The 12,580-nt window shown below is 42.5% G+C and overlaps 1 protein-coding gene across 1 annotated transcript in view; it reads right to left on the minus strand.

Moving 5' to 3' along the window:
• QSOX1 (quiescin sulfhydryl oxidase 1) overlaps positions 1-12,580 on the minus strand; it is a gene marked incomplete at its 5' end in the record, with an annotated part of 74,358 nt that overhangs the window by 31,655 nt on the left and 30,123 nt on the right. The window contains 2 exons of the mRNA XM_081324165.1: positions 53-198; positions 11,951-12,041. Of these exons, the coding sequence (XP_081180291.1) occupies positions 53-198; positions 11,951-12,041 (237 nt within the window). The remainder of the gene's footprint in view (positions 1-52; positions 199-11,950; positions 12,042-12,580) is intronic.

Raw genomic sequence — 12,580 nt, forward strand, 5'->3', positions numbered from 1 at the left:
GTACTAGATAAGAGAGAAAAGGGAGGCTTTTAGGACTATGATAACATCTCACCCAGGGATGCTTCTGCAAGAACCATTATTGGTCACAAGGAGGCCAGATGGAAAGGTAGTGATGTTGAACTGCTTCACTAGTTCTTCATTGCTCTGTAGGACTCGTCTAACTGCAATATTTTCATATTGAAACATATCCAGTGCTACCTAGAATTAAACAAGGCACGAGTCAATATTGCTCAGCTGGATGCAAGAAGTTACTTCCTCCCCCCTCTAATACAAAAATTAACCTTCTAAATGACTCTGTTGCAGCTCTCCCTCATTCTCATGGTCCGCTACCAATGAAATCTTTTCAGGTTATTCACATCTAAACAGTGTTGCGTTACATATTTGTGGATTAATAAAAGGCACACACGTTCTTTGGAATGTTCCATTATTATTTCTTTAGCAATGATATACTGTATCCATTGCCAAAGTCTCCCTTGAATCCCGAAATAGAAAATACCATTACATACATTCAGCGTACTGATTACACAATTGAAGTTTCTTAACGTAATCTTTATGTTTATATTTCTAACAGCCAGGAGATACAACCTATTATTTCTTTTAAGACTTGTGACAATTAAGTACTTTCTTTGCTTCCTCTTTTATCCCAAAGTTCACTGAAGGGAATAAAGCAGCCAGAGGAAACTCAGAACTGAGAACAAAGAACTCAGAATAACAAACAACTTTTTTTTCAGTGTGCAAACATATCTATAAACAAATAGCTTATTTCTCTCTTCTTTTATGCAGGAACTCATTTGTACTGATTTGCATCAGAGAGCATCATCAATTTAAAGGTTATACTTTACCTTCAGATGTTAGGTCAGGGTTACAGCCCAATAATGGTCATAATACACATAAGATTTTACTATCACTTTTGGTGAGCCACTTGGGGTCCTGGTCTATGGGAAAAGCATTCCAAATAGTACAATACCTCTATTGCCAAAACTGAATCTGGTGTTTTTATGCTATGGTAGAAGTCTTTGTGTTCAGACTTTGAGAAGTAAATAGGCTTAGAAAACCAGAGGGTACATAAAAACACTAGCATGCACTATGAAGGGCAACATAATGGCTGTCTATTAGTCAGCTCCCCCTTCTCCTCTTTCCAGGAACAAATGATTCTTCCATCTTTAGAAAACCTGGCAGCTAAAAAGAGACATTGGGAGGGAAATAACTAAGATGCTTGGAGCTGAAATCAGGGACTGCTCATCCACACGTTTTCATGCATGGAGAAATCTTCTGTTTTGCCACCACATGTCAGTGTTGCAAGAATCAGAATTTAAATCCTTTCACATGTACATTAAGTTTTACATTAAAGACTTTTTTGATGTTCTCTACTTAATTTGAAATCAGAAGTTCACGCTTGCTTAGTCTGTCAAAAAAGATTAAAACAAAAAATCTGGGCGAAATTCACAAAATCCTATTGTCAATGTTATCCATGTTTACTTTAAATGGAAATACTGTTTATAAACAGAAATAATATTCTAATTTACCATACATACGTAACTGTTGTGAAGAAACAAAAGGGATGTCCCTGTCACTTTGAATGAAAAAAGCTAACCAGCAGAAGAAGTATTGCCCTAGTTTTCTCCTTTCATTTGATTTCACTGTGGGTTGTGGGGGTGGATTACGTAAACGAAATTCTTTCACAGGAGATGAAGCAATTAGAAGTTAAAGATTACTTTGTTCATATTAAGAAAACGTGTTCTGTGAACTATACCATTTGCTTCCTTCAGTTTAACCTTGTCAAGAGATGATATCTGGACACATATGCATAGCATATGCAATGCATATTCATTGCCTTTAATAAAAGAAGCACCAGCCAGGGAAGAGGAAGCACCCCCAAAGCTGTAAAACAAATATTTCCTGAATAACTCAGAAATACTAACTTAACCTAACACAGGACAAATAGAAGAGAATATATGTAGTTCAAGGTGAAACTATGGAGTCTTTGGAGCTCTCTGAGCTTGGTTGTTTTGCTTGCAGACATTTCAGTACCCAACTAGATAAAATCATTAGTGCTTGTGGGTGTGGGATTTCCTCCCTACTTTGTACAGTATGGGGGGGCAACTACTCCTTGGTAGTTCCTTGATTAGGGCTGGGGTCCCCAACCCTTGGTCCATGGCTCACTCCGGGCCTTAAGCCTTTCAGAACCAAGCCTGCCAAACCATCTCCTGTCTCCCCACCTCTCCTGGCCAAAAAAGCCAGAAAAGTTGGGGAACTTTGGATTAGGGTATTGTTTTTTACATGGATATTTGCCTGGTTAATCCCTGCTTATTTGGGTGCAGGCTGCTGGGGAGGATGTGCTCCGCTCTTTTTATTTCCTTTTTAGTATTTCTATGGACTCTTTTGAATGGTGTATAAATGAATGGTGTGTAAAAACTACCAAGGAGAAAATCACACCTCCACCAATGCTGGCAGGCAAGCTACTACATGTCTTAACAAACCTCACATTCACTAGCACTGATATTACCTAGTCAAGTAATGAAACATCTGCAAGCAACAATCAAACTCAGAATGCACCAAAGACTTCACAGGACAATTAAACAGTAGAGATGGGGAAATATCCCTATAATAGTTATTGTGGACAGTATCAGGGATTAGATTAATATGTCAGACATTTGCTAAGGGATCATATTACCACACAGTGCTTGACCCACATAAGATTTTTAGGAAGGAACAGGAAGGAAGAGCCAATATACTTTTTATTTATTTCCACAAAACTTACAGGTCTATAACAACATAATAATGTTTAATTAGCCTATTTATCTGTGCATGAGAGCGTGCCCTAAAAACTCAGTTTGGGCAGGTTTTCTGGTCAGGTTGATTAAAGGTCATTCAAATGTTACAGGGAATGGAACCATTAGTCATTTGACACCTGCAATGCCTTCAAAACTGTCCTGAAATTTTAGTGCAAAATATAGCACACGGAGTACTAACAGATGCCCAATATCAAAATCTCATTGTGCCTGTTTGGAAAACCCTGTAATTGGTTGCCAATTATTTTCCAAGCACAATGCAGCAATATCTTACAAGTCTGATTATGCTTTACCTCCTCTCCTTATAACTTAGGGCAGGGGTCTTCAAACCTGGCCCTTTTATGACTTGTGCTCTTCAACTCCCAGAATTCCTCAGCCAGCGTGCCTGGCTGAGGAATTCTGGGAGTTGAAGTCCACAAGTCATAAAAGGGCCAAGTTTGAAGATCCCTGCCTTAGTGAATCAGCAGTTTACCTGAGCCACTTTAAGGATTATCTTGCTTCCCAAGACTTACAGAAAGTTTTTTGCCTAAATAACAGCTCTTGCATATTTCTTTCAAGGTCATCTCCCTTAGTCTTTATCCTGTGGAACGTTCTTGTTTTGAAATTACATTCAGACTTCACTCTTTTGGCTGTGTTGTTCCTCTTTATTCAGAACTTCTCAGTTTGAATTGGATAATGATTGCAAGTGGATCTCAATTAGTGCAGTTAATGAATTCCAAAAATGGTCACATTATTTGAATTTGCACTATTCAAAGTGATATTTCTATGGAAAATATGGAAATTGGTTCTAGCCCGATAGATTAAACTAATTAAATATCATAAAGAGGATAAAAAGAACATACTTTTGATTAAAATTTATGGTTAACAAAAACACAAAGTAGTTACAAAAAGCAAAATAAAAACAAAAAAAATCTATGAGTGTTTCAATATATCCTATTTTAATGTTGCTACAACCACACTCATGTGTTCAATTACATCAAATTTTTGCTCCAATGTATTATAACAAGACTCTTTTTTAAAACTTGTACTCTTCTGACAGAATCTTTCTTTTCTCCATTTTGCACACACAAAGATTGGCAGCGTCTAAAACCCCAACTGCAAATGCACATATGTAAGTCTCAATTGCAATAGCCTTCCGTTAATGTGATCACATTAAAGACAACCACTAAACCGGGGACTTCCGGTGGCTCCGCGGCGACGGAGACAGCCTTCCCGGGCTGCCCGCGGCTCAGCTGTTGTTTTTTCGCCCGAAACAGCGCCGATCAGCTGTTCGGGCGAATTAGAAGCCCCCTCCTCGGGAGAAGAGGAGGGGGTGAGGCCCCAGGTAGGGGTAGAGTTCTCCGGGGCCGCCTGAGCTTGGAGCTTGGGCGGCTGAAGGATTGAACTCCCCCGAAGCCTGGGTTGCTCCCAGCTGGCCAGCGTCTCTGCTCCGGATTTCTTGGAGCAGAGCCAGCCGTCTGCGACCACCCCTGCCTGAAGAAAGGACTATGGATTAAAGGAGCAGGCAGAGCGGTACAAGAGGGAAAGGTGAAGAGGATTATTTTATTATACTCTCGAGCTTGATGGACTTTTTAAACTTTAAGTGAAAGTGCGTCACAATTGAAAAGTAAAAGATGGCGGCTAAACCTCCCCCTAAAACTCTTTGGAGTGGTGGATCTTCTCCAGTGCAACAAACATCGTTACAGGCGCTGCATCCTCCTGATGTACTGACACCGAAGGATTTACGAGATGCGCTGGATAAACATGCCCAGGTAATTCTGGAATCAATTAACCAATCAATGGCTGATAAATTTGCACAGATGGAGGAGAAATTGGAGAAACTGGAGGAGAGATTAGAAGAGAGGATGGAACAGAAGTGCAGCGTGATGAAGGTAGACATTTTGTCCTCAGTGCATAAAGTGGCGGAATGTGTGGAGGATTTAGATGAAAAAGTGGATGATCTGACTCAAAAGAATGCAATATTAGAAGTTAAAGTACGGGAGAATGAAAATTTAAGAGACAAAATGGAAAGGGAGTTAAGCCTTGCTCAATATTACCAGATGCAGTTTGCTGTTAGAATCAGAGGTTTAAAAGAGAACATTAAGGAAGATTTAAAGCAGCTGGTTTCTGAGGCTTTTGAAGTGGTGTTGAACCAGCCAGCATCTGAAATAAGAGCAGCTATGGATAAAGTGTTTCGTGTTAACTCATGGATTGCCAGACAGAGAAAGTTGCCTAGAGATGTGGTGGTTTACTTTGCAAAAAGAGAAATTAGAGATGAAGTTATACAAGCTGCCTATGATGCTAAAGTTGTGATTGCTGATCAAGAAGTCTTGGTTTTAAAAGAAATCCCTCCAAAGATTTTAAGGAGAAGGAAAGACTTCACATTTCTTGTTCAAGAGCTCAAGCAACGAGATATAAGGTTCAGATGGGAGATTCCAGATGGGCTGATGGTGATGTATGAAGGCAAAAGGTATCGGTTGATTACTGTGAAGCAAGCGCGTGATTTCTACAATACTGTTTTAAAAGCAACCCCATTAACACTTCTGGAAGCTGCAAAGGGATCTGGAGAAGGTGAAGGAGAACATCAAGAGGAGGAAACAGAGGAAAATGGTGCTGGAGGAGATCAAGCTATAACTTCTTTGGATGATCCTAGAGAGCAAAGGGTAACGCGTGCTGCTTTAAAAAGAGCAAAGAAAATAAAAGAACAAGACCAGCAAAAGTCTTCAGAATCTTCACAACGTACTCATAGCCAAGCAGTGGGAGGAGCACGGCCTAAAGAAGATAGTCCTATTAAAGCAGTGCTTCAAGAGCTTTGGGAGGATATGCATGGCAACTAAATTTTTGACTTGGAATGTTAATGGACTAAATTCACCACAGAAGAGAAAGAAAGTTTTTCAATATTTAAAACAATTTAAGATAGATGTTATATGTTTGCAAGAAACGCATATTAGGGTTATGGACCAAAAGTTTTTAATGAACTCAAGATTGGGCACGCACTTTGTTGCCTCTGCAATGAATAAGAAAAATGGAGTGGTTGTTTATGTTAAAAGTGCCATAACAGCGGACTTAATTGAAGCAGACAAGCATGGAAGATACGTATTGATAGATTTGTTGCTAGAAGGCAAAAAGACACTTTTAGTTGGACTGTATGCTCCTAATCAACAACAACAACAGGCTGACTTTTTTAGTTTACTTCATACAAAACTTACCCAGTTGGATTACAAATCTTTTATTTTTATGGGAGACTGGAATGGTGTTTTGGATGTACAGATGGATAAGGCTGGAGCTTTTAAGCGCATTCCAAGTCATGCTAGATTGCCTAAATCTTTTTTTGAAATGAAGGATGACTTGGAATTGCGAGATATTTGGCGTGAGAGACACTTGCGGGAAAAGGATTATACTTTTTATTCTGATAGACATCAATCTTTTTCGAGGATTGATTTTATTTTGGTGACTAATGACTTTTTTTTGAGGACTAAAAAGGTGAAGATTTGTGCAAGAACTATCTCTGATCATAGTCCAGTTTGGTTAGAGATTGATAAGGAGAAAAGAGATAGGCGCTCGTGGCGCGTAAATGAGAATTTGTTTAGAAATCAGAGAAATGTGGAAGAATGCAAACAGCGGATGAAGGATTTTTTTGTAACTAATATGAACAAAGGTACCTCTATGGATATGGTGTGGGATGCTAGCAAGGCATACATGAGAGGGGTGTTGATATATATGAATAACAGACATAGACGTGTTGTGGAAGTCAGGAGGAAAGAACTGGAGAACGAAATAAAGGAAAAAGAAAAGGCTTTGATTTTGAACTCAGAGGATGTGAAGATTAAGGAGGCTATTAAATTGTTAAGAGGACAATTTGATAAATTAATGGCTGACCAAGTGGCAACCAATATGCGGTTTGCCAGGCATAATACTTTTTGCAACGCAAATAAACCAGGTAGATGGTTAGCTTACAGATTGAGGAAAAAACAAAGGGCTTCTAATATAGATAAGATTGAACACAAAGGAAGGGTTGTGTTTCAACAGGACCTTATCAAGGACGCTTTTGTGGATTTTTATTCTAAATTATATGCTAAGGAGAAAATTAATGAAAAAGACATTGATATATATCTGGAAAATGCTAGCATCCCGGCTCTTACGCAAGTACAAAAAGAAGGGATTAATCAACTGATCACAGAAGAAGAAATTTTTACAGCAATTAAGGAATTGAAGGTGGATAAAGCACCAGGTACGGATGGCTTGACTGCGGCCTATTACAAAAATTTACAATTAGAGATGATAAAACCGTTAAAGGAACTGTTCCAGACAATCCAGAGGGGGGGAAAGGTGCCACCGTCTTGGAGAACTGCTTTTATTTCTTTGATTCCGAAGGAAGACCAAGATGCTACTCAAGTTAAAAATTATAGACCGATATCGCTTTTAAACACAGATTACAAGATATTTGCTAAGGTTTTGGCTAATAGACTGATGAGGGTTCTGCAACAGGTGATTCATGGGGATCAAACGGGGTTTATTAGTGGTAGGCAAATGAAAAATAATGTGAGGCATATAGTTGATGTGTTAGAGTTTTTGGAAAGGAACAACCAGATTGCTGCGGTGCTAATTTTTTTAGATGCTGAAAAAGCTTTTGATCAATTGAATTGGAAATTTTTGTTGAAAGTTTTAGAAAAAATGGATTTTGGGGAAAAATTTTTACAACCGATTAGGGCATTATATCAAAAACAAACTGCCCGAATTATAGTTAATAATAGCTTGACAGAAGCATGTAATATTGAGAAGGGCACAAGGCAAGGGTGTCCGTTATCGCCCTTGTTATTTGTGTTGACATTAGAGATATTATTGGTTAAAATTCGGAATTCGGAAAAAATTAAGGGGATTCAAATTGGAGATCAGGACTATAGATTGAGAGCATTCGCAGACGATCTGGTTGTTACAGTGACCCAGCCAGAGAACTCTGTTGTGGACCTGATGGAGATAATAACACAATATGGGAAGGTTTCTGGATTTAAGGTTAATGTACAAAAAACGAAAATATTGGCCAAAAATATGACATCACCGCAAAAGGCCCTCTTAGAAGGATTACCGTATATACTTGAGTATAAGCCGAATTTTTCAGCCCACTTTTTGGGCTGAAAAATTCCACTTCGGCTTATACTCCAGTCAACAAAAAAACTTACCGAGGACTTGTGCGCGGCCGAGGCTTTGGTGCTTCCGGGATCGCGCGCACCTCTCCCAAGCCACCGCCGTCCGAGACCTGCCGAAGTTTGGGGAGGTTTGGGGAGGTGCGCGCGCACCTCCCCAAACCTCCCCAAACCTCCCCAGGTCTCCGTTCCTCCTGCCGACGTTTGGGGAGGTTTGGGCGCCTCCCCAGGTCTCCGTTCCTCCGCGCAGACCTGCCGACGTTTGGGGAGGTTTGGGCGCCTCCCCAAACCTCCCCAAACGTCGGCAGGAGGAACGGAGACCTGCCGACGTTTGGGGAGGTTTGGGGAGGCACCCAAACCTCCCCAAACGTCGGCAGGTCTGCGCGGAGGAACGGAGACCTGGGGAGGTTTGGGGAGGCGCCCAAACCTCCCCAAACGTCGGCAGGAGGAACGGAGACCTGCCGACGTTTGGGGAGGTTTGGGGAGGCGCCCAAACCTCCCCAAACGTCGGCAGGTCTGCGCGGAGCAACGGAGACCTGGGGAGGTTTGGGGAGGTGCCCAAACCTCCCCAAACGTCGGCAGGAGGAACGGAGACCTGGGGAGGTTTGGGGAGGCGCCCAAACCTCCCCAAACGTCGGCAGGTCTGCACGGAGGAACGGAGACCTGGGGAGGTTTGGGGAGGCGCCCAAACCTCCCCAAACGTCGGCAGGAGGAACGGAGACCTGCCGACGTTTGGGGAGGTTTGGGGAGGCGCCCAAACCTCCCCAAACGTCGGCAGGTCTGCGCGGAGGAACGGAGACCTGGGGAGGTTTGGGGAGGCTCCCAAACCTCCCCAAACGTCGGCAGGAGGAACGGAGACCTGCTGACGTTTGGGGAGGTTTGGGGAGGCGCCCAAACCTCCCCAAACGTCGGCAGGTCTGCGCGGAGGAACGGAGACCTGGGGAGGTTTGGGGAGGCGCCCAAACCTCCCCAAACGTCGGCAGGAGGAACGGAGACCTGCCGACGTTTGGGGAGGTTTGGGGAGGCGCCCAAACCTCCCCAAACGTCGGCAGGTCTGTGCGGAGGAACGGAGACCTGGGGAGGTTTGGGGAGGCGCCCAAACCTCCCCAAACGTCGGCAGGAGGAACGGAGACCTGCCGACGTTTGGGGAGGTTTGGGGAGGCGCCCAAACCTCCCCAAACGTCGGCAGGTCTGCGCGGAGGAACGGAGACCTGGGGAGGTTTGGGGAGGCGCCCAAACCTCCCCAAACGTCGGCAGGAGGAACGGAGACCTGCCGACGTTTGGGGAGGTTTGGGGAGGCGCCCAAACCTCCCCAAACGTCGGCAGGTCTGCGCGGAGGAACGGAGACCTGGGGAGGTTTGGGGAGGCGCCCAAACCTCCCCAAACGTCGGCAGGAGGAACGGAGACCTGCCGACGTTTGGGGAGGTTTGGGGAGGCGCCCAAACCTCCCCAAACGTCGGCAGGTCTGCGCGGAGGAACGGAGACCTGCCGACGTTTGGGGAGGTTTGGGGAGGCGCCCAAACCTCCCCAAACGTCGGCAGGTCTGCGCGGAGGAACGGAGACCTGCCGACGTTTGGGGAGGTTTGGGGAGGTGCGCGCGCACCTCCCCAAACCTCCCCAAACTTCGGCAGGTCTCCGGACGGCGGCGGCTTGGGAGAGGTGCGCGCGATCCTGGAAGCACCGAAGCCTCGGCTGCGCGCAAGTCCTCGGTAAGCTCCGGGCGGTCACTTGCTTCGCGTCTCCTGAGGGAAGGGGGGCGACTGGAGCGGGCGTGTTTCCTCGCCTGCTGGGCGCTGCGATTTGCCCGGGGAACGCGCGGGCCCCGAATGGCAGCGTGGAGCAAGGAAGCGGACAGCCAGGGCTTCCCCGAGAGCCGCGGCCACACAGGGTATTCCTGTGTATTCAGGCTTGCAAAATGGCGGATCGAGCCTCTGCTGGCGGCAGAGGCTTGCAGAGCGCGGATCGGCTTATACTCGAGTCAACAACTTTTCCCAGTTTTGGGGGGTGAAATTGGGGGTCTCGGCTTATACTCGAGTCGGCTTATACTCAAGTATATACGGTAACTGGATTTGAGATTGTTAAAAGGGTTAAATATTTGGGGGTGATTTTGTCGCCCTCTAATACAAAGCTATATAAAAATAATTATGAAAAGCTATGGGGGAAAATTGCAATTGTCTTTGTTGGGACGGATTGCAGCAGTAAAAATGAATGTCCTGCCTAAATTTTTATTTTTGTTTCAAATGATACCGATTCTTAAGAAAGATTCTAATCTGGAGGAATGGCAGCGAGGTATCAATAAATTTGTGTGGGCAGGGAAAAAACCACGAGTTAAACTTAAGATTATGCAGGATACTCGTGAGAGAGGTGGCCTTAAATTGCCTAATTTTAAATTATATTATGAAGCTGCTGCATTAGTAGGAATAAGTGATTGGATTAATTTGACGCAAGGGAGGTTATTAAATCTTGAGGGCCATGATTTGTTGTTTGGCTGGCATGCATATCTGTTGTATGATAAGAAGGTGGACAGCGTGTTTAGGGTGCATATTTTAAGGCAGGCATTGCTGAGAGTTTGGAAGAAGTATAGACATAAGTTAAGTTGCAAGATACCATTGTGGGCAATTCCAAAACACGCAATAGAAAATATACATGCTGGCTTTAAACATGATGTGACTACGTACAAGGAGATCCTTAGCTTGGAAAGAAATGTTTGGTGTTTGAAATCATATAGCTTCTTGCGAGAAGAGAAGGTTGTTCAAAATTGGTTTCAATATACTCAGTTACGGGCCAGGTGGAAAGAAGACCAGAAAAATGGATTTACAATGACTGATGAAAATTTGATAAAGCAAATTAGAAATCAGGGACCAGCACATATCAAACGGATATATCTTGCATTGATAAGAGATTGACTCAGAAACAGAGCTTGTTAAGGACTGTATGATAAAATGGGCCCAAAACATCCAGGAAGTTATCACAATGGACACGTGGGAAAAGATTTGGGTGAGGAACGTAAAATTTACACAAGCTCAAAATCTAAGAGAGAATTTTTACAAAATGTTTTATAGATGGCATTTAGATCCTAAAAAGCTTGCAAGTATGTATCCGAATTATCAGCCTAAATGTTGGAGGTGCGGTGATGAAGACGCAACATATTTTCACATATGGTGGACTTGTAAAAAGGTTAAGGCTTTTTGGATAAAAGTCTGGTGGAACATGCAGAAGATTTTTAAACAGAGGATAAAGTTTTGTCCGCAACTTTTTTTGTTGGGAATAATTACAGATGCTACAGTTGTGGACACCAAGTTGATGTTGAATTTAATTACGGCAGCAAGACTTTTGATAGGTCAGTATTGGAAGAAAGAGGAACTGCCGACCATAGAAGAGTGGACTTTAAAGGTTTCCGACCTGGCAGAGATGGCGAAGATTTCGGCCTATTTGAAAGATCACTCGCAAGAACGCTATATTATGGAATGGACAAAATGGATTGAGTTTATCCAGAACAAGTATAGGGTTAAGAAGTTTTACGTAGCATTTGAATAAGTCTTCTTTCGTTTTTTTTTCTTTTCTTATCTTAGTTTCTTTTTATACATATTCAATATTATTAAGGCTTGTTTTATCCTCTATAAGCTAGAGAGTGATGGATTTTAGAGTTTATAGTTGTTAGTATATGATTGTTTATGATTGCTTTTTATATATATACCTTGTATTTAGCTCTGGGAAGTCGGGGGGGGGGAGGGGGGAGGGGGGGAGGTAGGGGCGGGGGGAGGAGGGAGGGGGAAGGGGGGATTTTTAAAGGAAAATTGTATTTTAAAATTTTTCAATAAAAAAAAAAAAGACAACCACTAAACCAAATATATTATTTGAACTCACACTAATTGCTATCTACCTGTATTTTAAGTTTTGATCCAATTTCAAGTCTTTTTTAATTTTATATTAGAGGCCTCAAAGGTTTTCTGTGTGGAGAAGCAAGATATAAATTTAATAAACAATAATAATACTGACTCTGATGTGTATGTTGAACAATCAATTAAGATTCACCTCTCTGCTCAAAAAGGAGTCGTCCTCATCAAATATCAGGGCCAAATAAGTCACGTTGTTTACCAGGAAGAAATCACGAAGTTCCGTCACACTGAAAAAGAAGAACATTATATACTGTTCCAAATACAGATTAATATTTCTTATGCAAATTAACTTGCCCATTGCCTCCTGTTATAGGAGATTTTACCCAACCAACTGCTAAGCATTTCTTTCTCAAAGGAACAGCAATAAATTTTTAATCTAACTGGAGTTTTGATCTTATATGAGAATATAGGAATGCAAATTTCTACCTTTTAAAAAATCTGGCCTATTTTTTCTTTTCCAAATACGGCAGCTCAATATATATCAGCGATGGGGGGGGGAAATTTCAGCTATTACATCTGTACTTGTTAGTATTACAAGAAATAAAGAGCAACTATCAAAAGTGACATTCTTGTGCAAAGTCTCCACCTCCACAAAAATCTAACTAGGGCTTTCATCAGTGTTCCTTCATATAGCCAATACCTCATTGTATTGGTATCACCCCCAGCCTTCATCATCCAGTACTGACAGTGTACCCAGGTTGAAAAAGGCTGGTTTATCTCATTTTAAGATTATTTTTACATTGAAATGCAAAACCAACATGTCCTG

Source organism: Vipera berus, assembly GCF_964194415.1.
Source record: "Vipera berus genome assembly, chromosome: 3".
Taxonomy (NCBI): Eukaryota; Metazoa; Chordata; class Lepidosauria; order Squamata; family Viperidae; genus Vipera; species Vipera berus.